General features: G+C 43.6%; 1 protein-coding gene and 1 long non-coding RNA gene across 2 annotated transcripts; one reads left to right on the forward strand and one right to left on the reverse strand.

Annotated features, from left to right (window-relative positions):
* The first annotated feature begins 3,824 nt into the window (after window positions 1-3,824).
* LOC116652651 lies at window positions 3,825-11,995 on the forward strand. The gene is made up of 2 exons (XR_004305794.1): window positions 3,825-4,224; window positions 4,653-11,995. It is a non-coding gene; the product is annotated as an uncharacterized LOC116652651 (long non-coding RNA).
* CHST10 (carbohydrate sulfotransferase 10) lies at window positions 10,550-25,241 on the reverse strand. Its single transcript, XM_015850490.2, has 6 exons — window positions 25,128-25,241; window positions 20,976-21,110; window positions 18,166-18,263; window positions 16,849-17,083; window positions 13,733-13,838; window positions 10,550-13,057 (listed from the first exon to the last, which is right to left on the reverse strand). Exons 2-6 carry the CDS (start codon window positions 21,085-21,087, stop codon window positions 12,520-12,522), a joined length of 1,089 nt encoding a protein of 362 aa, XP_015705976.1. The 5' UTR covers window positions 21,088-21,110; window positions 25,128-25,241; the 3' UTR covers window positions 10,550-12,519.
* Between the last annotated feature and the right edge of the window lie 462 nt (window positions 25,242-25,703).

The following is a 25,703-nucleotide window of genomic DNA, read 5'->3' on the forward strand; positions in this document are numbered from 1 at the left end:
GGGGTGGCTTCCCCTGTCACGGGCATAGGTAAATCTAAGTAACCCGTGACAGGTCACCGTATGATGATTATTATTACCAGATTCTTTGTCAGTCTAGTGCATTTGCCCCAGATAAATAGCAGTAAGTACTGCTTTACTCTTTAAAAAGAAAGCCTTGATTTTTTTTTTCTTGCAGAAACCTCATTCTTGTAAGAAAAATGTAGGGTAGTGCAGTGATGAAAAAGGTGCTCGCTAAAATCTATTGATATTAACGTAATTAAGATATCCCCCTTGCCCACAGCAGAAGTTGAATACCTTTAATCCAGATGCTGTGAGTCGTAGGAACTAAGACTGTTTTTTGGAGGTTTTTCTCCTTCCTTGCAACATCCCAGTGGGGAGATGGATCCTGTCCTTGCAGCGTGACACACACGGATCGTGTACAAAAGATATTATTCCTAACTACATCCTGCATAGGCTGAAGATTAAACAGCTTGATAACTGTCCAACAAATCATTAACGCACCCGATGATGCAGAAGGAGTCAATTAGTTGAAATATACTACTGGATTCCCTTCGCATTGCTCCTGTGCAGAGCAAGCCACTCCAGGCTCTTAGATCAGTGCCCATTTTCTAATGGGTGGGGAAGGATGATGCCAGTGGCAGTGCAATTTACAGTCCTCAGATTGCAATCTCTACCACAGGATAAATGAGACTCATTTTCCCACTGAGCTTGAGGGGGTTTTGCAAGAAAACTCAAGGCTAAAATGTTTATACCTGTGTTGCAGTGGATCAGGGCTTCGTACAACCCTACTCACACTGTCGTGGTCTGCTACATACGCTTCAAGGCACATGTAGCTCCTGGATCCTGCTGGAAGCTAATGGCCCACGCACACTGGGGTGGAAAGTGCTGCCACCAGGCTTGCAACACAACCTGAAGCAAAGCACCCAGCATTCAACTTATTTGGAAAAGCAGGCTAGTACGTCGCAGTTGGTGCTACCTCCAGTCCCTTTGTGCGCCGAGATCTCAGCGTGGGTGTTCTCATGTGAGTGTTGCCAGCAGTGGGAACAGTGGGGCTTCCCATGGACATAGGGGACATCTGATGCCTTCTGGGGCTTCTCCCATCCCTGCTGCACAAACAGCTCTCAGGCAGTGGGGCTGCCCTGGTACCACAGACAGGATCAGCATATTACTCCCTCTCCTGATTTTCCCATAATTTTCTTCTCAGATGTTTCATCTCACACAACTTTTGCATGTGAATATTTCTACCTCCTTCTTTTCACCTGGTATTTTGTCACTGAGAGACATCTTAATTCAAGGCCAAGTGCTTTGGCACTAATTTTCTGGGAGTCTGAACAAAGATGCCATGGTGCTATGCTCAAGCATCCCATGGCCATGGTTTCCTGCAGTTTGCATTCTGAGACTCAGGATCTATCATTAACTAGCTGCACAATGGCTTCCAAGTGAGTCCCTAGGCACAGCTGACCTCAAGAGTGAATTTCTTTTCTCTGCTTTTGGTTGTTTGCAATCCGGCATGAGAGAGGTGGATAACATAAGTTAGATGCACACATGGGACACCACTACTTTGCCTGAAAGAACATTTTCTTGCCCTCTTTTGATCACTTCTTTACTGTGAGTCAGCATATGACACATTTTCCCAAAATACCTGGACACTGCTTACAAAAATAAATGTGGGTCAGATGGGAAAAAACATTATGAAGATCTGATTGTGCTGAGGCAGAAAAACAATCACATTCCTACAGATGGAGAGGAGCTCAAGGTCTTTTTTCCCCTTGGAAACTACTGGCCTCTTTCCTCACATCCCTACTCCAGGAACACCAGGAGTCTACGCTACAATTCTGCTGTGATTCCTCATAGGTCATTCAGGATGGGTGCCAGTCAACTTGACCTTCAGTGCTATAATCAGCTCAAGCAGTAGAGAGCTCTAAATGTCATACCTGGTCATCAAAGTTATGTGGGCTACAAAATGCACAGCAGGTTGGGAGATACAAACTGGAGAGAACAAAGCAAAATAAGGTCTGTTATTCTTTGCCCATCAGGAGCAGGCGGGGCAAGGCAAGTTTCCACCTCCTGAGCAATGAGTGTTTGTCCTTTTTTCTTTTCTTATTTGGCTGAGGCAACGTTGGAAGGAGAACGTAGTGGCTTTTCATGTTTTGACTAAATATCGCTTTTGGGTCAATGTAGCGGAGCAGCTGCACCAGCAAAGGTCAGCCGTTCTGTTCCATGGGGTGCGGCCATCAACCTTTCCAAATCTGGGTATTTCTGAGTCAGAGCCTTCTGTTTTTCCACTCAGCAGGCCGTGCTGTGGAAATGCATGTTCAAGGCAGATCACTGCATGGTCACTGGGGGACTGGAACAGGCAGCTGGATCCAAAGGCCTCAGCTGAGAAGGTAAAGTTGGTACTTGCTGCTCCAGTAATGAAAACCAATGTGCTGCATCAGGGCCAAATCCTAGGAAAACAAGGTTATAGAAGGTCTGTGTAACAAGAAGTGCAGCTGGGAGGAAGTGTGAAAGGATTTGGCCTTTTGGTCATGACCAGGTATCCATGACCAGGTATCCTAAGGATGTTAGGAGGACACATCATGTTTTCTTTTAGCTGTGGGGAGAAATAAGGTAAAAGTCAGAGCTGTGTTTGGGGCTGACACTGTCCAGAGGGGCAGCATATAGGAAAGCCAAGAGCAGCCCTGAGAGACAGCATGGAATGGAACAGAATGGAAGGGACAAGGACCTGAAAGGAAGGGGAGCAGAAGTCAATGGTCACAAACCTAGAGATGATAGAGTGTAACAGCATGTAACATATTGTGTAGTTGGGAGGTCTCTTTGAATGTCCATTTGTTTTGAAGAAGTTATTAAGAGTCTGAGCAGGGAGGATTTTGAGTAAAGAAATAATGAATGCAGCTTGAGAACCGAGAAGATGAAACAACACAGGAGCTAAAATGCTTGCTTTGTTTGATTTCTTTTTCATAACCTACCTTCAGTGGAGTCATGCATTCCTTACCAAACAAAAGCAAAATCGTGTTAGGGAATTGGTAGCCAAATATAAGGTTACGTGTGCACAGCTTGGCTCCGATGCAACAAAGATGATCCTTCATGCTGCTTTACTCAGCAACTTCATCCAGATTAATAGGGTGTCATCCAGCCAAGGACTGATCAGATCTAAGATTGATGCAGATTTTAAGGAAGCCAAGAGTAAAACGTCAAAAGGTTAGGCCAGCCCCTTTGTATGAAATCAAAGAAAGCAGCTCTGCCTACCAGAAGGACCATGCAAGTAAAATATGGGTTTCAACTCAGTCACAAACAAAGGGGTATTTTGTGAGTAAAAGCACGTTCAAAATCGCTTCCACAGAGATATTTAGAATGAGATCTGTTAAAGACATTAAGATTGCCAGCAGAGTTTATTCTGAATAGCAAATGAGGCTAAGTAGATCTAAGCACAGCTTTCAGAGGTGTGTGAAGCTCATACATAAAGCTCATTCTCCTACTCATGCAGTGATGTGAGTAGTATCTCATAGGTCATCAGCCAGAAGTGCATGGTGCTTATTCTTACCAACAACCAGGAGGTGTATTTTAAATGTCCTAATGAAGAATACTAATAGTTGTCTGCAGGGAACGGCTGTTTACGAGGGTGGACAGTGATAGGACAAGGGGGATGGTCTTAAACTGAGATAGGGGAGGTTTGGGTTAGATATTAGGAGGAAGTTTTTCACACAGAGGGTGGTGACGCACTGGCACAGGTTGCCCAAGGAGGTTGTGGATGCCCCATCCCTGGAGGCATTCAAGGCCAGGCTGGATGTGGCTCTGGGCAGCCTGGTCTGGTGGTTGGTGACCCTGCACATAGCAGAGGGGTTGAAACCAGATGATCATTGTGGTCTTTTTCAACCCAGACCTTTCTATGATTCTGTGATCATTAATTTATACATTACCTTGAGAATAAGTCATTTTCCAACCTACTCTCAAGCAACCTGTACAGAATATATAATCTACCTTTATTCATCACACATATACATGCTGATATTCTGGTTTTATGAAATGAGTCATCAGCAGGCTCCAAAACTCTTTTCCTTTTGAGATGTCTCTTCTCCCCATCACGATTGGCTCAGATCCTTTGTAAACTTTATCTAAACAGCGTCCTTCAACTTCCTTGTTTTTCTAGGCAGCATAACAAGCCCAACCCTTCAGTAAAGTCAGCAGATTTCAAGTACCACGGAGATGGTGTCAGCTAACCAGGTAGAGTAACACAGACAAATGTCACCGATGGGTTACAACCGCTTGCATGACTAATGTGCTCCAACATGTGCCCAGCAAAATGTCTCACTTCAGACTGAAATTCAAACTGGTCTCTAAGAAAGGGATTCATAGCGTCTGGAAACCTAATCCTTGCATCTCCTTTGTAAGGTCAAGGAGAAGAGGTGACAGTGCCGTTAAGCCGTCACCGAATAAATGCAGGTGATTTCCAGAAAGATATAGATTGCTGCCACACAGCTGCAAATTTAAATGCCTTCTCCATAGCAAGCAAGCGTTTTATTCCCACAAGGGAATAAAACAGCTCCTCCTGCCAGCCCAATTTGATTCTTAAAGCAGATCTGTGGAAACAATGCTGGAGAAACAAAGCTCTGCAGTATTGTTTATATGTATCCCTTTCCATTTCTCTTCAGCCCATATATCATGAGACCAACATATGCGGTCAAAGAAGTTGAAAATCTGACAGTGCTTCTGCAGACCATGCCAAGAACAGAGCCTTACTCTGTGGAAGGTTACACAAGCTGTGATGTATCTGAAGAAAATCAGGAGCAACAGAAACCCCACTAGGACACGTCAGTCCCAGTTCTTTCCAGTGCTGATGATTGTTATGGTGAGGTGCAGCATTTACGCCAGAACTGATGTCACATTTAATCTCCTGGCTGTAGCAAAGTGAGGCATCATAAGCTTTGGTACATGAAGGCTGAAGAAAGCTTGGACTAGAAATAAATATTAAATACGTAACTGTGATGATAATTGAAGGTAATTAACTGTGAAGGTAATTAACGTGGAGATATTTTACTAAGGGCTGCAATGAATTCTCCATTAATGGACTTCTGTAAATTCAGGTCAGATTCCTCCCTCCTTCTCCTCTTTCCTAATTGTGCACCTTTGGTCAACACAGAATAAGTTCAGAAATACTGTTTAAAGACTTTATGATGCAGAAAGTCAGAATAGATGAGTACAGAGTCTCCTCGCGGCGAACCAGTGAACTATATATGAACCAGATGAGGATGCAGATCCTAACACAATATTTTCTAGCCCTTGCGCATTCATGCTGGTTGGACACAGGCTGTCTTGGATTTGTATGCCCAAGTTTGGGTGAAATTTCACTTGGGCTTGCACAGAGGCATTAATATCGCCCTGTCTTCACCAGAAATCCCTGAATACATGCCTAAATAGCAAACATTGGGCACAGGAATGGTGACTCTCTGCCAGAAGTTCTGTGTAAAAGCACTCACAGCAGGAAAGCTTAAGAGTATTCTGATTTAATTTAGAACTCAAACATAGTTTTTCTTAATTAATAAAAATAACTCTCTTTGTTTCCAGAATCTGACCCTGGACGCCCTCCCATCCCATAAAAGAAACCAAAAGACTTACCCAATTGGTTAAAAAAGCAATAATGGTGGAAGCTAACCAATACCAACTTACAATGATTTTTGCCATGCACGTTTCATTGCCTTCACACAAATACCCTATGGCTTTTGCAGCTGTGAATGCATTGTGAACAAACAGGGGGCTTAGTGTTCCTACCATAAGCTGCACATCTCAGTTGCTATGTGGGTGTGAATCAATACAACACTTAGCAGCCATCCAGCACTTGCTGCATAACTCTGAAACACACAGTGCACATGCAGTGCAGCTCAGGTGCATGGCACAGTCCTGTCCTCCAGAAAAAAACTGGGTCTGGAACACTGGTTCTCCAGGTTAAAGATCTGTCGTGAGTCAACAGCATGAGCTGTCAAGGCAGAGGAACTTCCTGAGAAGTGAAATTGCTGTTTGCGTATTGCTCAGCACGTCACACCCAGTACACGTTACTGTGAAGACGGCGTGTGAGCAGGAGATCACATTGCAAGGGGTAAGGAGGTGCTCGTGGAAAACAAGGTAAGGAGGTCAGGAGAACAGCTAAGCAAGCTCGCTTTGTTTGTGGTCCAAGGGATCCTACAACAAGCCCTACTTGCATGCCAAGTGGGCTGGAGAGAGAATCACTGAATCACAGATGAATTACAGGGGATGGAAGGGAACTCAAGAGATAATGGAGTCTGACCCCGCTGCTAAAGTGGGTTGCACAGGTAGGCATCCAGACAGGTAGTGAATATCTCCATAGAAGGAGATTATACAGCCTCTCTGGGCAACCTGTGCCAGGCTCTGACACCCTTACCACAAAGAAGTTCTTCCACATGTTTGCGTGGGACTTCCTGCATTCAGGTTTTAGACCATTGCTCCTTGTCCTAGTATGTCCCTATCCCGCACTGATGCCCAGGATTGTTCCCTTTCCCTGCCCAATGCACAGTTTAATGCCTCCCACACAACAGTTGAAGGTGCATTCTGGCTCATCACCCAAGATCAGGGATATCAAATAATAATGACCCCTTGCATCACCCTGCTTGTCACGCTCTGTCACTTGGTGTCAAGCCATTGATTGCTTAGTTTTGAGTCCAGAAGGTCAGAGGGCCACCAATCTGCACATGCAGTGTATTATGAATTCAACAGTGCATTAATGCACATCCCATAGCAGAGAAGAATTACACAGGTCAACTCTTTTCCTGGAATTAAGACTGAAGTGAAGGAAAACGTATATTGTGCCTTTCTTTTGACATGTGCTCTTCACATATTCACCACTAGAGTGAATTAGTGTGACTGTCCCTCAAGAAACAGTCTGTCACTGCTCATAAATGCTCACGTCAACACTATCCTCCCCCAAACTCCTTCAGCACTGAAACTGTGTAGTCAAGCTCAAAAGGTAAGTAACGCTGATGTTAGAGTGTTCAGATCAGGTGTTTATATGACAGCGCCTATGGCATGATTGAGAAAATCACCTCTATTGCTGGGCTAGGAATTGAAAGAGCACAAGAGCAGACAGTAGAGGAAAGTAAATCTTTCTGTGCCTATAGCACAGGTAAGATGCTCAGCAGACTTCAATGTGTTTCAGAATAGAGCATTGGGAATTCCATGTGAAAGAATCAGGTGGCTGATGAGAGTTTTCACTCATCACCTGGGGTGTTAGATTGCGGCCCTGATTGCAAGCACACGCACCTCTGATCATTTCTGTGTCAGAGAAAAATTAAACCAATGCATCAGATTAGCTCCAGACAGTATTCAGCATCATCTGCATTAGCAGCAAATGCTGGCAGCCTACATGCTGAATTCGCCCTGCATGATTGAGCCCACAGGTTACAACTGTCTTATAAAAGCATCTGCTGATAATAGAGGCATTAATATTGGATTCCTGCTTTGTCTCCTACAGGAACTTTACGCTTTCCCTACGTACGTTACAAATATCTTTAATACCCACAGCCTCATACGGAAAAGTTTTGCTTATATGGCGCAGCCATCAATAAAACTGATTAGATGCGCCATGCCTGCAGCAACCACCTCCATTTCTGACAATAGCAGCTCCCTTCTGCAGAGAGCACTCATCATTCTGCCCTTCTAGGACAGGAAAGAAGAGGAGAACTGAAGCTTCGTGACTCATTTGTAGGAGGCAATACTCATCTGAGCAGCGGAGCCTTGCAGGGTCTCCTTGCACAGCGATGTCAGTGTGCCCTGTGCTGCTCAGGCACTCAAGTCAGCCTGCTGGCCTGGGGCTGGCATCCAGGTGAGAAGAAACTCTATGTTAGTGTGATGCCAGTCTCCTGGCCGATACAGACTGGGCTGTCTGCAACTGTGTTGTCTTTTGGCCTTACAGCTCTGCAGTAAAGCCTGTTGGGTCCTCCTGGCCTATCTATAGTCCAGTTACATACTTTCCTTAAATTCCAACACAACATGTTTAAATCTGAAGCATTTCCAGCCAGAAGCTTCAGAAAAGAAGCTTCAAAATAGCAGAGACATGAAAACTCTGCAAATACTGCTCCAGTACAGGAGAAGAGAGTACAAAGAAAACTGGCCATGGTGTATTTCAAGCTCAAAATCCATCAGTAAGAGGATTATATTAATATATATATATACATCACTATCTAATGAAGTGATTTTCTCTCTGGCAAGCAATCATACAATAGGTCCTCACCTGGTGACAGCAGTAAGGCACCTGCCTTGTTTGCCATCATAATGGCATTTCAAAGAAGCTATTCATCCAACCCTAAGCCCACAGAAACTAAACTAAACAATTAAAAAGACACAACCCAGCCAACTGCATCTTACTGCTGTGTCTTAAGCTCCCACACAGAGATGCATTTAAACAGTGCATTGAGATTAAATGAAGAGGTGAAAAGCCCCTGCCCCAGGCTTTTCCTCCTCTTCTTTCTTCTGGAAGCAATTCTGACATAAATCAAGGAAATAACAGCTTTGCTACATCTTTGCCATGCAGACACGTAGCATTTGATGGGACAAAGGTCCAGTCTAGGAGTCTGTCCCAGTTACCAGCTGAGACACCAGCAGGAAAATCACGTAGGTCCCAAAAACATCCAAGGAAGAGCAAAGAAACAAGAGCAATGGGGTGGAAATGTGAAACAGGTGTGGAAGTCCCTTGTGCTTTGCCTTTTGGTTTTGTTTTTCTTGCCGTAACTGTTTCCCTAACCCCTTTACTCCCACACATTTCTCAATGTGTAATTTTAATCATGAACACAAATCTCAACAGGCTTTAGGGCAAAGAGCTGGGCTGAAACGCTAATATAAGGCAAAGGGATGCTGACAGATGAAAGCAGCCTGCAATGAAGACAGAGGCATAGAGGTGCGCTTGGGAGACCTGGCCGCTCCAGGATGCTCACTGCCTTTTTAAGAGCACAAAATGTAGAGTATTTCAACGAACAGCCAGAAACTGGGGAAACAGTAAGTGAAAAGAACCTGCTTTTACTCTATTCACTAAGCAGAAAGAGAGTAAAGTAGGCAGATCCAAAGTGAAGCTTAGCTGTATGGCAGATTTCAAATCCACTTGCTATAAAACCCTACTGGAACTCACTCAAAACATACAAGCAAGGATTCCAAGTACAGAACAGCAATATTTTTCCTTCAGTGGATTCCTGACCAACACGTGAAACACTGAATTGGTATCTCATGCAATCTTGATGTTTCACCATCGCCACAAGTGACTCATAGCAATTTTCTTATCTCCTCTTTGTGTTCTCCGGTGTTACAGAGGATATTCTGTACTTCCTGCAGCCTCATCCACCCTTCTGATAAGAACGCCAGGTGTCACACATAGACCTCTCAGGACAAGGGAAAGAAAAGTGAATAAATAAGACTACAGGGAGGAGGAAGAGAAGGAAAAGCACTTTTTTCCTTGTCGTGACATCAGGCAGACAATGGGAGCAGATGCCTTATGCTTTCACGCTGCCGTGTGCACTCTCTCAGACTGGTGGCTGCTCCTTCGGTGTGCATGTACACGGCACAAATGGCACATTGCTCCCCTAACACCTGCAGCAAAGATTCCTCAAGCTCCCTTCAGCACAAAGTCTCCAGGTCTTTGCCACAAAGCAAACACACAGCTTTCTTCCCTTTCCCTCCTGCCTGCACTGAAAGGGAAAATGCTGACTTCAGAGCAGTGAGCCCTGAGCAGCACTCTGCTCCTACAGCAGCCTGTAGCTACCAGCTGCATAGCCACAGGCCTCATGTTGCTTGCTTCATCCCGGTCACAGCGGGCTTTGCTGCTAAGAGGATAACTTAATGGTAAACCCTTCCTCACAGCAGAGGCACAGAAAGGCAGAGGGGAGTTCTGCACCACCCACAATGCTGCTTCTGACCTCACAGAGGTCTTCTCAAGCACAGACACTGACAAGGCATCCTTAACATCTAAGAAACTAATGTTGAATGTTAATGTTTAGTTAAGAAACTAAATGGCCTCATGTGGAGAGGTTCAGGTTGGATATTAGGAAACACTTCTCCTCACACAGAGCAGTGCTGCAGTGGCACAGGCTGCCCAGGGAGGTGGTGCAGTCACCGTCCCTGGAGGTGTTCAAGAACCGTGTGGACGTGGCACTGAGGGACGTGGGCAGTGGGCATGGTTTGCTAGGCAAACGATGTCCTAACGGCCTAATAGCTTTCATACATGCCACTGAATTAGTAAAAGCCTTGCACAGCGTCCCATTAAGTTGAAATAAAACACAGCCATTTAATTCATTATGACTAGCAGGGCAAGAGCCTCCTTCCCACCGCAGCACGCTCTGCTCACTCTGCCTATACTGGAACTAATTCCTTCAGTCTCAAGAGCCCAGAGAACTCAACTCAGAAAGCCACTAGGAAAAAAAAACACTGTTAAATGCTGTTACTGGAGATTGACGCAGCAATTCCCAGCTGGCCATTTTTGATACACAAAGTAATTTACCCAAGAAAATAAAACCAGATGCATTTGTATCAGGAACTTGTGCTTTCAGTGGAAAACAATTCTACTTTTGTCTTTATTAGAATTAAACTCTTTAAGGCCTGAATTCTCTATACATTATTCATGCCGTTACATTTTAGATCGGCAGAGAGGTAATCCATCAGCTCATTAGCTCCAAAATGTGTTTAACAATACATTTTGCTAAGCTCCCATAGTAAGAAAAACAGAGAAACCTGGAGCTATTAACATCTTTTTATCGTTTGTTAAGAACTATCGAGTTAGGGCACTGGAACCATTGCTTTATCTCAATTAACCATGATGATATAATAACACCTTTGGAGATTTGCTACCTGGGACTATTCTCATGATGGTCGGCAAATGGTCCTCCCTCATTTCATTGAGACTGTTGGGATCTTTCTGAAACCACATCCAGCCACAACAGGGCTTCCTTTCTGCAGATGGCAGCCCCCACGTCAGCTTGGCACAGCTTTCCTTTATCACAAGTGCGAGATGCTTCCTTGCGCTGATAGAGGAGCTATGGAAAACATGCTGGGCTGCATGGAAAAGTTGATTCTATACACACTTGACAGCCAGCAGCATATCCAGCCAGTAACGTTACACTGATCTGAATAGTAAACCTTTAGGATCAGGGTTTTAGGGCACCAGTTGCACACTCGATTTGGACAGAGCAACAAAGTGCAGGGTGAGGCAGCAGCACACAGATGCTTATTGCTGGTGAGCTCAAACATGAGACATCTCCTTATCAGACAGAATGAAAGCACGGGCAATTGTTATGGCTGCATTCATTCAGTTCTGGTTTTCTGTTTTTTGACACACAAAACAAGTACAGAAATGTGAAATTCAATCTCTCGGCAAGCTGCCACCTCACCTGTTGGTAACACAAATGTTGGGCTTTTAAAACTAAGGGCACCATAGCAGCGAATCACTGGAAAACAGAAAGATCCAAATACTGCCTATTTCAGCAGCAGGGGGATGGATTTTCAGAGGGAAAGGAACGTTCTGTTCTGCAAGGTACTGAACAGTGAGCAAGGCAGAAAAAGGAAGACCATTAACTCTAGCAGCTCTTCCATAGGTCAGCCTGCTTTTGTGGCTTCTTTATTAATCTCGACTGTTAGAAGACAAAACAAAACATGTGGCATCTTTGATTTCTGTATACGTTCCCACAAATAAAATTAATTCTTTAAGTCATTTTTCCTTACACTTCCCCTGACAGTTTCACGTTTCTTGTATGCTCCATTTGATTCTGGTATTCTCAGATAACTTACACAGCCAGGAGTTAAATAATACCTTGAAAATCAAGGGTAGAATGATGAGGCTCAATAGACCAGTAGTAAGTACAATAAACACTTGACAAAAGTACAAAGATAACTGGGCTCTAGAACCAGCCCCTTTCTGAACAGTTCTAAAGCTCCTGTCTAATCGAGTTCATTCTGTGACAAACAAAAATGGGATTAGATCAGCATTACTATTATTATAGCAGCCACATGACAGAAACTAGATGATTTTACTTGTAAAGCATTCGATCAATCTTTAGTCCTGTACTGGCCTCTAATTATCAAAGCTCATGGGAGACTGCGTGCCCTTCTCATGAGCATGAATCATCGAGCTCACGCACACATCAGCGTTAACCTGCAGTGAAACTGCCATCTTTCTAAATACTTCACAGCGTCTTCAACTTGCTTTGTGCCTGGGAGAAGAAGGAGGAAGACTATCGCCCATTTGTTTTTCCATTGTTTTTTCTCCCTGGAGGGAAAAGGGAGAAATGGAATCCCCGTGTTTTAGATAACTGACTCCATTCCTAACGGATTGCAATGTCACATATTGAAAATACGGTCAGTAAGCAACAACTATAAGCCCCTAACTCTTCATGTGACACATATTTCACGGAAGAACGGAGTAACATCAAAAAGCTAGAAAACAAAAGGTCATTCTCATCTCTGTCAGCGTTGCAGCTGGTATTCACGTAGGTTTCCATTAAGACACTTCCCCAGAGCTTATCCCAAGTGTCAGTTAAGCAAGAAATCTGGCTCCCGATACCCAAAGAGTTTAAAATCGCCTTCAAACCGAGCATACAGGCGCCTTATGTCTCTCTTGCTGATTCCTGAAAAATACCTCTCTACTTTTGTTTTGTTGTACACTGTGATGCCAGGTGGGATCGTGGGGTACGATACCAGACGGTCTATGCCGGCTGCTTTCAAAATGTAGGGAGCATCGTCCTCCAGGGTTTCATGGTGTCCAATCACACTGTACGTGATTTCGCAGGGGGCACAGAGCTCCACATAGGTTACCCAGTGAATGATGTGATCACCAAACTGGACATCCAGCCATCGGTGGTTGGGGTCACCCAGATAGCGCACAAAATCCTCAAACTGCAGCCCTTTGGTCTCCATGCGATTTCTCCTGTACTTACGAATGATGCTGGGAGCAATTTCGTGTCGGTACCAAGGCTCAAAGCGAGGATTGTGCACAAACTTGTCTTTAAATGCAGAAATAAGTCTTTCAAATGGATCTCTAACGATAAAAAACTTGAAGTATAAATTCAGTCTAAACAGAAGAAGGAGAAAAAAAAGATTGAATAATTATGAAAATATAAGCAGCGCTTAGCAAAGGCTTACAAACTGTATGGAAACTCTGACCACAGAGAGCAAGATAAATCTTACGCTATTTGCACAGTCCATCAGTACTATCATCAATTGTACTTGAAATACCATGTTTGTATTCTTCACTGTAAGTTTTTCTATACAGGACAAAGTGTAAGTAGAGTTTCCTCACCTTTCAAATTCTATTACAGATGGAGAAGCTTAGTTTATCAGAATCCTAATAAACAGGAGACCATATCATAGAATCATAGAAGCACAAGGTTGGAAAGGACCTATAAGATCATCTAGTCCAACCGTCCTCCCTTTACCATACCTACAGAAAACAGCTAAACCATATCTCCTAGCTCCCTATCCTTTGTGATGCTGAAAGCTCTGAATTCAAGATGCTTTTAACATTATGAGGGTAAGCTCAAAATAAAAGAGAAATACACAGTCACACAAGAAAAGTGGCTCAATGCAGCTGAATGCAACAGAAGGTTGCAGTTTTCAGTGCCAGGTAGTTAGACAAATCATTGCTTTGGCATGAAGTGTTCCAGCTGAATGTTAGCTCTCCTCTCTGCTCACCCCGTTCCTGACTCCAGGCCCCTGCTACGTCCCCAGGAAGCCATCCATCTCTTACCGCTTTTTAATTTCAGAGTCACTGAAGGAGGACAGGCGTGGAAGGCCATTCTTCTCATGGTCATGTACAATGCTTTCGGGGATCTCATCTATGGAAGAATATGCTCCTAGGAAAAAATTGAAAAGAGAGCAAGAGGATTTTTTCAAGAGGGATTTAAAAAAAAGCAAAACCAAGCATCCCTTCCGCTCACAGCTTTTTGGTTTATCTCCCTGTTTCCCTTATTTTCAGTGTTTATGGTTACTATGTTTCATGCTGTTAAATGACAAAAGATCCTGACTGAAAAGATGAAAACTGTCAGAATTCTCATAGAATCACAGAATGGCCTAAGTTGAAAAGGACCACAATGATCATCCAGTTTCAACCCCCCTGCTATGTGCAGGGTCACCAACCAGCAGATTAGGTTGCTCAGAGCCACATCCAGCCTGGCCCTGAATGCCTCCAGGGATGGGGCATCCACAGCCTCCTTGGGCAACCCGTTCCAGTGTGTCACTACCCTCCATGTGAAAAACTTCTTCCTAATATCTCACCTAAACCTCCCCTGTCTTAGTTTAAAACCATTCCCCCTTGTCCTATCTCTATACATCCTTGTAAACCCCCCTCCCGTTTATACACTCCGACTACTGGAAGGCCACAAGGAAGTCTCCCTGGCGCCTTCTCTTCCCCAAGCTAAACAAGCCCAGATCTCAAGGCTATCTGACACCAAAATCCAAGACCATGGGACATGGTCATCAGCTATTATGCTTAAGCCTGTAACTTCCCTCTTCAGTGTCCTCATTGTCTTTTCCTCTGCCCACACATACAAACGGGGGAAAGACTTTGAGAATTAACTCCAGAGAAGGAATCAGCATTTTTCCTGAGTTTCCACCACCAGCAAAAAATAAACGCTCTGGGCTGCTTTTGTAACTGTGTCAATGCAAAAGCACTGTGCTGTTAGGATCCATAAAATTCCTTTAATGGCTACAATTATCTCAAACAAAAATTCCAGTCATACAATATTGCACGGATTGAAAAGCACTAAAATTAACAATAAAAAAAAGCCTCCAGATACTCTTTTTTTTCAGCCCCAAGGATGTAAACTGACAAGTAAACCTGTCACTAAATACTCATGCATTCTTTTTAAGAATCCAGTCCTGGAAGCTGTTGTGACCTTGAGAAACATCTCATGTGGCCTCTTGGGCCTCAGGATTAAGCCTTCATGCAGAGCATCATTTCAGAAAGGCAACATGTAGTAAGAACAGGCTGATGCAAAGCAAGCTGTTTAGGTGAAAGCCTCTGCAGCATTCTCTGTTCCAATATTCTTACCACAGAAGTAATGCGCATAATTAAAGTTCCAATAAAAACCTTAGGAGCAGTCATTATTGTGGTGAATAATGCACACAGCTCAGATTTATCATTTTGTGTGCGGGGGGAAATGCTTTATTAATTTGAGTTTTCTAACTATATTATTTGGTGCTCTACAGGAATTCCATGTGCACAGTTAGATGTCAGATTAGATACCTCAGAAACTGAATGCTTTTTATTCATCCAGAGCTGAGGTGCAATACAAGCAGTATCAGAATTAGTTTCCCCATGGTGCCACAGCTGTGTTTCCCCATCCTGAACCTCCACACACCACTTTTAGATGCAGTGTATTTCCCTCTAAGTATCAGTTCCATTTTTGGAAAATACCCAAAGAGAGGAAAGTTAGACCAATGAAAGAGATGGTCTTCATCAGCACACACTTGCACATTGGCAGACCAAGGCAAAAGCGACCAGTATTTATACAGACACAATTCTCTATCATTATCCAACATGCCTGAACTTGCAATCTGAAAGTGAAAAGTTCCCTGCTAGTAAGACATCAGTTATCCTCTACTGAACACAGACAAAAAACTCTGCCTGTCCTGAGCAATTCTTTGCATGTTGTCTGTTCAAATCAGGCAAGGGAAGGTAGTTCTAATGCATTCATGTAGTTTCATACTTAGTATTTTTTGTCAAGTGCTGTTTAAATAGACATTTAGGAAACAAGTGCATATCTTTACTGGATTTTAAGCTCTGATCCATAGATCAAAACTGAAACAAATATTCAAGTCTTTGGAGATATGCTCCTTTGTACAAAAGTTTTGCTGAGGGACTCAGTTCCTTTGTCAACTTGTGACTCTTTCCTTCTTGGTATGTGAACTACCTCATGCAAGGTCAAGAAAACATAAACAGAAGTGTGGAGCTGGATGTTCTCAGAGTTCTCATCACAAGAAGGATTGGTTCATAGTGTTCAGGTATCACCCATACTTTGATGAGCTGTGTCACTTGCAAAACCACTGAAGGACTCCAACTGTCCTGACTATATATTGGAAATTCACAGCCCTGGTACACAGACAAGCAAGATGATGCTTTACGTCAAATAAAGGTGTGTTATATTAAATATGATCAAGTTAAGTATGGGTGCACGCAGTAATGCAGTGGGAAACCCTGAGGAAATCATTTACTTGTATTGGCGTGCCATGCTACTAGATGTGCATGCTAGGGTACACGTAGACAGAGCTTGCCTCGTAGATTGCTACTCAAATGCCAGTACTTTTACTCCTACTTTTAGTCTTTTATAACATACCTTTGTTGATGAAACTCTACCTTTAAATGCCTCAGAATCTTCCTAACTCTTGGCTTGGTGGTTACACATGCATATGATTTCACCACTACAGATCTGCTCCTGAATTCTAATAAGCTTTCCTCATGCCCTAAAAAGTGAAGTTATAAGTTGGTGGATTCAAGATTTTGTACAATCATTTCTTAGAGAATTCTGGTACCTTGTAATTTATTTGTTTCAAACCCTTTAAATCAGTGCCACCCCTTCAAAGATAACAAACCTACCTACCACATGCAGATCTGTACTATTATGACTCAAAGAATTTTTGAGCCAAACAATAACAGTACTTATTTTCACAAAAAGAACAGGTTTATTTTCTTTAAAAATAGATCTTCTGAGAGGATTAGAAGCAACTGCGACGAATGAGCAGCTGAAATTAAGTATCAGCGCACTGAAAGGCAGAAAGAATCCATTTTAGTCTTGTCCCATTTGAACTGATTCCACTCTTTCCTCCCCCTCAAAGAAACCCACACACCCACAACTGAGTAGATACCATTTAAAACGATCAGGACTTTTTTCCACTGAGTGTTGCCCACTTTCGGTGTCTGACAAAACAGGATCTTGTGCTTGTCACACACAAATATTCGGTCCAAGACGAACTTGGAAACTGCAGTGTGAGAGAGATTTCTCAATGCAGTGTCTCTGCAGACATTCCGGAGAAGCTCAAGTCTTTCCATATGAACCAGGGGATGGTGTAGCAGATTTCCAGTAAAAGCTTTTCCAGTTGGCTTTATAAAATGAAGGGGAGAAAGAAAGAAGTACAAATGTTTAGTTTTCAGATCAAATTCTGAACTGTAAGAGCCCCCAGTTATTCACAACATGCAACTTGAATGGCCTGACAGATTGCTTATCTATTGAAACAATTCCTTTTGCATGCAACCAGAATCAATATTATTGTTCTGCAGTTCATACTGTCACAAAGTCAAGAGGGGATAGTTTTAGATCAAGAAACCTTATTATCCTCATCCATTCAAGTAAAGGAAGATATTAAGACTTGCTACATGGAACTACCAGACTTCCACTGAACAAAGCCTTTCTCCCAAGTACAGTGAAGGTAACTTAAACTTCCTTTAACAACAAAAAGAAGTGCCATACTTACATAGATACCCACATTCCACGCTGCTTTACAGAAATACTCTAAATATTAGGTGACTGATTTACCCCATGGCAAAAAATTTGCTCTAGCCCTCCATGCAAACAGCCTGAAGTTCATATTTGCATATGGAATTAGCAACGAATTTGCTAAGAACCACATCTGTTCTGTTTTATTTCTGAAAGTACATGACTGCATTTGGATCGACTTGTATTGAATACTATTGTGGTTGTGTCTCACTTTGGACAAATTCTGCTACATAAAGCACAAAGAGCACATATGATGAAGGGAAAAAAATGGTATCTGATAAAAAGAATCAGAAAGACCAGACAAAGAACTAAGAGGAATGAAAATAGACAAGACTCAGGCTTGCCCTCAAGAACTGTGAACCTGATGATTATAACAAGACACCTAAGACGCTATAATAAGTAACCCAAGATGAAGCCATTATATAAGAAGGGCCAGCAAAAACTGATTGACCTGACTTGATAAAAGTGGTAGTACAACTATTTTCTCCTAGAGGTGGAAATGCATTAATTTGGATAGATACAAAGATACCGTAACAAAGTAGCTTTGAGAAGCTGAAAGGAGTTCTCTTGGCTCTATGAAAATAAACGTCTGAATAACGATTCCTGTCCAGCAGTTCCTTTAACCACAGGAAACCCTTACATAATTTCTCTTTTAATACGTGTAAACTCTTATCTCAATGGTATGCACCTGGAATTCTTTAGTCCAATGCTTTTCCTCTGGCACACGTGCCTCCTCCACTTTTGTCACAGCTGTCAGTATTAATGGCTCTTGTTTGGCACCATAGCCTGAAGAAGGAAAAAAAAGACAAGAACGTTATGGAGGTTGGGAGGAAAGCAACAGTTTCTGCTTTATAGCTAATACAGTGGAAAAGCATTCTCTACAATAAGCAGACAAAACCTGAGGATTCATTTCCAGATGGGAAAGTACCAGAAAAGACATGAGAGGCTATGAATATTTTAAAGAACATACTCTCTGGGAATTTTGGATGCAATTTTAATTTAGTTTTCTCAAAGAAACACAACCATAATCTTTTTTGAGGGGGCTTTTAAAAACAAACTGCATACAAAAAAAACCCCAGAGAAATTAAAAATCCAAATATCAAGAGAAATAATAACATTTGCACGGGTCTTAAGATCTGATACTTGCATTTTCTTTAGTAGAAGAACAACTGGATGCATATGACAGAACAATACTTTTATTTTTCAATAAACTTCCTCCAGCAAATCTAAATGAAAACTGTAATCTAGTAGGCTTCTGCCCTTCCCACGTCATAGAATCATAGAATTAGCCAGGTTGAAAAAGACCTTGAAGATCATCAAGTCCAATCGCAGCCTAACGTCCATATTGGTAGGTAGGTTTCACCTACTGAAAGCTCTTAGACATTATCCAAAGAATATAAAGAAAGCACTATTAAGAAGCACCTTTATTTCCTTGGCGCTCTAAGCAACAGATCTAATCAGCACTAAAGAATACAAGATCCCTTTATCATTTATTACTGGAATGAAGGCTCTTCCTTAGAGACTTCCACAAGGAGGAAAACAAATTCAGTTAATACATTCATTCTTTTTAATTATTTTAGAGCAGCTAATAGTTCCAGATGAAATTAAAAGCATGTGAGGGAAAAACCTCCTGCATCTTCTGCAATTTGCAAGCTACAGGGAAAGTGAAAAATAACACAAGCCTGTAGCCTTACACGATGCAGAAAGAAAATAATAATAATAATTTGAAGTTTTCCCTCACCACAATGGGAAAAGAACTGGATCTCTCCCTCAAGATTTCTTTCTATCCAAACTGAACTATTTTCCCCTTCATGTAGTTCATTCTTTTATGAATAGTTTTTCTTCATCTGCATCCACAATTGTTTACAGTTTTATGCTCAAGAAGACATCTACAATTTATGCCCCCTTTATAAGGGAGTACTCCACCGTGCCTATGCTGGATTTTAACAAAAGGAACAAATGGAAAAGCAGCTTAAAACTGAAAGGAATGCCACATCCCTAAGTGCCACATCTACATGTCTCCTGCATGGCTCACAGGACAGTGACTGCACCACCTCCCTGGACAACTTATTCCAATGCATTACCAATCTTTCTGAGAATAAATTTTTCTTAATATCTAACCCGAACTTCCCCTGGCACATCTCTGTGTTTTGTTTTGTTTCTTTAATTATTATTTCTTTAATATAATAAAAGTTCTTCCAGAATTAGCCATCCTGCTTACTTAGGCTTTCTCCTGATACATTCACATTTCTTCCCTTCATCAGTCCCAATACAAACACTGCAGACTCCAATGCATACATACTCGTGGCTTTGTAAGACTGAAGCTTAAAATATTATAGAGCTCCTGCTCACTGATCTATCCTAATAGGAAAGAGGATTCAGCACAGATGAAAAAGAAAAGGGAAAAAAAATGGCAAGGCAAGATAATGGAAAGCAAATAAACGCAGAGGGTGTGCTCCAGTTATTTGTTATTTTAAGTACATTTTAGTTCCTCTGACAACTTCTGGTGGAAATAACCACTCACATAATACTTAAGCTCAGAAACAAGAGTTGGCATAGCATGAAATACAGGAACATTTAACTGCCTTACATAAGGCTGGTTCATTTGCAGATATACCAAGGTTCAGAAAAAGCTAAGACTGAGGTAATCTACAAAGTCAGTCTATAGGTTTTGAAAGGTACACCCAGCATATTTATCTGCTATCAAGTCAAAGATATAGAAAGCAACAGTGATCCCAGTGCTTCAGAAGTTACATACTTCTTGTGTATTTTGAGCAGATGCAGAAGTACAGATATCTTAGAACTATAGATTGTGTCATAAGCTCTCTGTAGGACTTTTCTTTTTCCTAACACCAGCTCTTCGGTGGACTTTCTTCAGAAAACTATAACATGCTGTGTGGTGTCATCCAGTGGCTTAAATTCCCCACCAGTTTAACACCATCTGGGCTACTTATGCTCAGCAAAAGCCTACAAGCTGTTTGTCAGTCAAACAGCAGAGGATAAAGCTGAATGCAAGAAGCAGGGCAGAGGTGGCTAGGCTAAGTGTGCTGTGAAAGAAAACAAGCTTTGCATGAAATCAAGCTATACACTATGCTGCCACAGTTACAGGAGGAAAGAAACTTGTGGGAGCTTTATTTTGGTCCTTTTTAAAACAGGTAGCTTCGCTCCGCTATTTTGTTCACAAATTCTCTTCTTAGGAGATGAAGATTCTCACATTGATGTATATAAATGGACCTCACAAGACACAACTGCAAAACAGGTTTTCTTCTGCTCCTAACCACCAAGAAAAAAAAGGGGGGGATCTGATACAAAATTTGCAGACTTCTACCAAAACAAACAGGAACTGAATATCAGCACTGTTATTTCTATAGATTTATTTGTTCTGTTCTCAGACCTACTGAAAAAGAATGGTAATGTCTTGGGAAGCGTGTGGATGTGTGTTTATGTGGATGATTACACCGTCTCTTCTTTCCCAGCAAACGTTAAACTTGAACTTACCATCTGGATCTTTAAAAGTCAGTGTGATAAACTTGCTGGCAACCATGAACATGAATATCACCCAAAAGCATGCAGCTAGAAGCAGCCACTGGTGGTGCATGTTGTCAGACATGAGCCATATAAAGTTGTTGCTTCCTGTTAGAAAGAGGAAAGAAGGCACATGAGTACTTTTTGTTCCAGTTTAATGCTCTCCATAACCAGACTCTAGCTGTGTATATCACAGAATAACCAAGCTTGGAAATTACCTCCAAGCCCAGCCCAACTGTCCACCTACCACCAATATTTCCTCACTAAACCATGTCCCTCAGCACAACATCTAAATGTTTCCTTAACACTTCCAGGGACAGTGATTCCACACCTTCCTGGGCAGCCCATTCAGTTCCAAACCCCTGCTGTGTGCAGGGCTGCCACCCATTGGATTAGGCTGCCCAGGGCCAAACCATCAAACCTCACATTTTTTATTTTATTTTATTTTATTTGAGGCTAGTTCTTCTCCCTCATTTAAATTTATGAGGCAACTGATCACAGGACAAGAAGGTAAAATGAGGAAAGCTCCCCACCCCAGGGTGGCCAGTCAGCAGATCGGAGTTAACAGTATTCATAGCTATCCTGTGTCAACTCAGGACACACAACACACTCCTCTCCTGCCCAACCTACAAGAGCCACAGGCCAGATGCTACTGAGCCAGAACGCTAAGCTTAACCCAAAGCTGTATTTAAAGGCAATAATGTTGCTTTTCTTTTTGTCACTTTTGTTGCCAGTAAAGTATCAACTGGAAAGTTTTGATTTCCATGATACTAAGTATTACTCGCACAGCCAACAGGAGAGGTTTGCTCCCAGCCATAAATGAACTCTTCCTTTTGAGAATATCAATAACGCAACTTCGTAACACTCCACCAAATAGGATTTAAATCAAATACTTTATACAGTGAGATTCTCACAACAGTCTTGAGAGATTTGTAGACACACAAAAAAACAAAACAAAACCACCTGCATGGTGTGTGATCACATTTCTGCAGAGCCACTTGAATGAACTGTCAGAGAGTAGGGGCCCCCATTCCCAGCTAAGATGATAAAATCACAGTAGTTAATGCTTCTGAGCAAAATCTGTATTATTTCTTTGGCTGTATACCAATATCTTGCCTTTTCATACCCACAAAACTTAAATAACTGAAGCTTTTGACATTCTTCCAATGCATCCATCTGCCACACCCTTTCTCCTGGTACAGGTGCTGACTGCTTTTCCAACTAGCTTTTGCCTTCCAGCAATACAAATGCTCCCAAGAAGAGCTCTTGCTGGAGCTGACAGATGTGAAACATCTCCAGGGTACACCAAACACCTGTGCAGGCAAGACAAGCAGCTGAAAACAGATGGGGGAATCTCACCATACCATTACACTAATGCCAATTTTCCCCAAACTATCAGCTCCCAAAGATCCTCATTTTGAAGCATACTACAATATCAGTTGTCTTTGGTTCAAGAAACCAGAACTCACCACACATTTGCTTTTAGATATGCTGCTTTTTCAAAGACATGAAAAATGGTCTGAAACAGAATCATAGAATCGAATCATAGAATTACCCAGGTTGGAAAAGACCTTGAAGATCATCAAGTCCAACCACAGCCTAACCATAGTACCCTAACTCTAACAACCCTCTGCTAAATCATATCCCTGAGCACCACATCCAAACGGCTCCTAAACACATCCAGGGATGGAGATTCAACCACCTCCCTGGGGAGCCTATTCCAGTACTTGACTACCCTTCTGTAAAGAAGTGTTTCCTAAACAGGCAGGAAGGGAGACAGACCTTCCCATCTATCCCTGCTCTACACAAAGCCAACAGAAACAGAGCTCTGACAGTCAGAGTACCCTGCTAGGCCAACTATTTTCATAACAATGATGGATGCATGTCTTTCAGTAAGGAATATCTCTGTTGCTTTCAGTAATTTATGTACTGTAGTTCCATGAAGTTGTGTTGAATGCCGTGGGGAGAGTAGCTCCAGTGCACTCCGACTTGGAAAATGACAGCAGTCAGCACCTGCAGCCAGATCCTCTGCTCTACGGGTAGGCCAGAAATGGGACAGGATCATAGTCACATCCATAACAATCACCACTATTATCCCACAACACTCTGAAGCTGAAAATAAAATACAAAGCCATTTATGCACAAAGCAAATCTAAAACCATATTCTCTGATGGAACTGTGTTGTCAGAGGATATATCAAAATGTAATTACAATGGCTGGCACGATTACTCACTTCCAGCACCTAAACAAAACTGTATCTACCTCAAGAAGCAGAACTATTTGAGGTGACGCACTGAAGTAAATCATCATTCTCACTTTAATGAGTCCAACCATCAACCCATCACCATCATGTCCACTAAGCCATGTCCCTCAGTATCACATCTATTTAAATATTTATCCTGAATGGGAATTTTTGTCTTTTCCTCTTGTTATGCTACTTAAGCCATTCCCCCCTGCTCTCCAGAAGGTGGCCTTCCATCTACTTCAGAAGAGTTTTTAAGGTACAAATATGAATGACAATCAACAAAGCAAGCTGGGCCCCGGTAGCCATAGAGCCGGCAGATATGATCCACCAATGCTGAGAGCTGGCAGCCATCCCCAGAAACCAAAGACATGCCCTGGAAATGAATAGGGCTATGCAGAACATAATGGCAGGAGACTTGAAGGTTTAAGCAGTATTAAAGCTCAAAGCATAGGCCCTTGCTTGGCAGCTTATGGTGCCTGGGCAGGGGCTCCTTGGTGGGACAGTGGGTAGTGAATGACAGCAGCACACTAGGAGCCTCCAACCATTAACCTGCTTGCCTATCTGCACATGACTAATGGCATAACTTGAAGTGCACAGCAAAGAACAAACAGGAGCGAGATGAGATATCCAATTCATTTTCATCAAAGCCCCCCCCCTATTCACATAAAGTTAACAGATCTGGACAATTTCTCATAAATAAATAAAAAGAGCCAAAATCTTTCACAGGCTCATTTGTTAAAAATCAAGTGGCGCTGCTAAATATCATAACGCACATCACAACAGGTATTTTTGAGAGCTGATTCTATCCGAAGGCTTTTCAGCACCTTGACAGCATTAACATGTTTATCTCCTGCTCTCACAGACAGAGCTGGACAGCTCAGCGTTTGCAGAGCACGTGTAGCTCACCTGTCAACGGGAAGGCAGAGAACTAACGCAACAGCCGCATCACCCTCCTGGGCCAAAAGAGGGTTTGGTGTGAAGGAACTTTCACAGAATCACAGAATTATCAAGGTTGGAAAAGACCTAGGAGATCATCTAGTCCAACCATTACCTTTGGTAGATGGCAGCCACATTAGGAAGCATGGCAAGGCACTCAGGGAGTGCCAGCCTCCTAGACAGACACCAGGGCCACACAAGGCCCTGAACACTCTTTGTAGTGTGGCAGCAGCTATTATCCCAGCATCAGGACTTCCTCACCCTGCTAAAAGCTGAGGTGCTCATTGCTTCAAGGGTGGGATAAAAGCACGGGGAGCCTGCACCAGGAACACAGAATACTATTCTGGTGTGACAGCCACGAGCTGCATCAAGCAGAACCTATCCACATCCCAAAAACCAGACTCCAGGTGCAAGCAGGAGATCACAGAATCACAGAATGACCCGGGTTGGAAGGGACCTCAAGGATCACGTAGTTCCAACCCCCCTGCCTGGTAGGGCCACCAAACGTACACCTTTACTAGATCAGGTTGCCCAGAGCCCCGTCCAACCTGGTCTTGAACACCTCCAAGGACGGGAGATGGAGCTTGGCTAACCAGGAGCAAACTTTCTAGTTAAGGAGGAGAAAACCGTCCCTGCCAGAGCCCTTAGCAAAGCTTCTCCCTCCGTGCAGGGCACCCAGCAGCTCTGTCCCGCCGCTGACAGCCCGGCCTGCCGCCGCACTCGGGGCCGGGCCTCGTCCGCCCGTTTCGCGATCACTAGAGCACAGTAACCTCCTGCGGGGCACAGCGCCTCATCCCGCAGCGGCTCCAGGCACGGCGACCCGGCTCCCCCCGCGTCTCCCGGCCTGCTCCAGCCGCCCAGCTGGCTGCCGTCCTGCGGGCCTCCAGCGGAGCAGCAGCCCGTCCCGGCTCGGAAGGCGCTAGGCGGAAATACCGCCGACTCACCGGCCCCGGCTGCCGCATCCCCCGGTTGCGGGCGGCGGCGGCGGCGCCTTTCCGCTCAGCTCCGACTACCGCTGCTGCTGCCGCCCAGCCCTGCCGCCGCCGCCGCCTCCATTTCCTCCCGCCGCGGGCAGGCCCCGGCCTCGGCCGCGCCCCCAGCCCCGCCGCGGGGAAGGAGAGGACGGTGGAGGCCGCCGTGGGGACGGCTCGCTCCGCTCCGAGCAGACGCAGCGTCCCCCCCGGCCGCCGGCCCTGGGGCGGAGGCAGGAGGGAGGGAAAGATGCTCGCCTCGCCCCGCCCTGCCCCGCCTCACCTCGCTCCGAAGGGAGCGGGATGCTTTAGCCCGCAGGCCCGGGCCTTAGAGAGCCCCCTTCACGCAGGTACCCCTTCTCTCTAAAGCTCTAAAGCTTTAGATAGGCGTATACTGACTGATCTATTCCTCTGCAAATGTCTTGGATAGTTCCCTAATGCTGCTCTGAGATCATGCTTCCCATGTGAAACAGTGAATCTCCTGCTGTGGAAGACCCTGTAGGAACGAGTGGCAATGGGGCAAAGCCCTCCCATTTTAAGTCTTACTGA

Source organism: Coturnix japonica, chromosome 1, assembly GCF_001577835.2.
Source record: "Coturnix japonica isolate 7356 chromosome 1, Coturnix japonica 2.1, whole genome shotgun sequence".
Classification (NCBI taxonomy): domain Eukaryota; kingdom Metazoa; phylum Chordata; class Aves; order Galliformes; family Phasianidae; genus Coturnix; species Coturnix japonica.

Excerpts from the sequence above, each read along its gene's own strand:
- CHST10 (XM_015850490.2), bottom strand. The coding sequence starts at position 21,087 with ATGTCTGACAACATGCACCACCAGTGGCTGCTTCTAGCTGCATGCTTT. Across the intron at positions 18,264-20,975 it reads GACTTTTAAAGATCCAGATG|GCTATGGTGCCAAACAAGAG; the intron begins GTAAGTTCAAGT and ends TTCCTTCTTCAG. Across the intron at positions 13,058-13,732 it reads GACTCTGAAATTAAAAAGCG|ACTGAATTTATACTTCAAGT; the intron begins GTAAGAGATGGA and ends TCTTCTGTTTAG.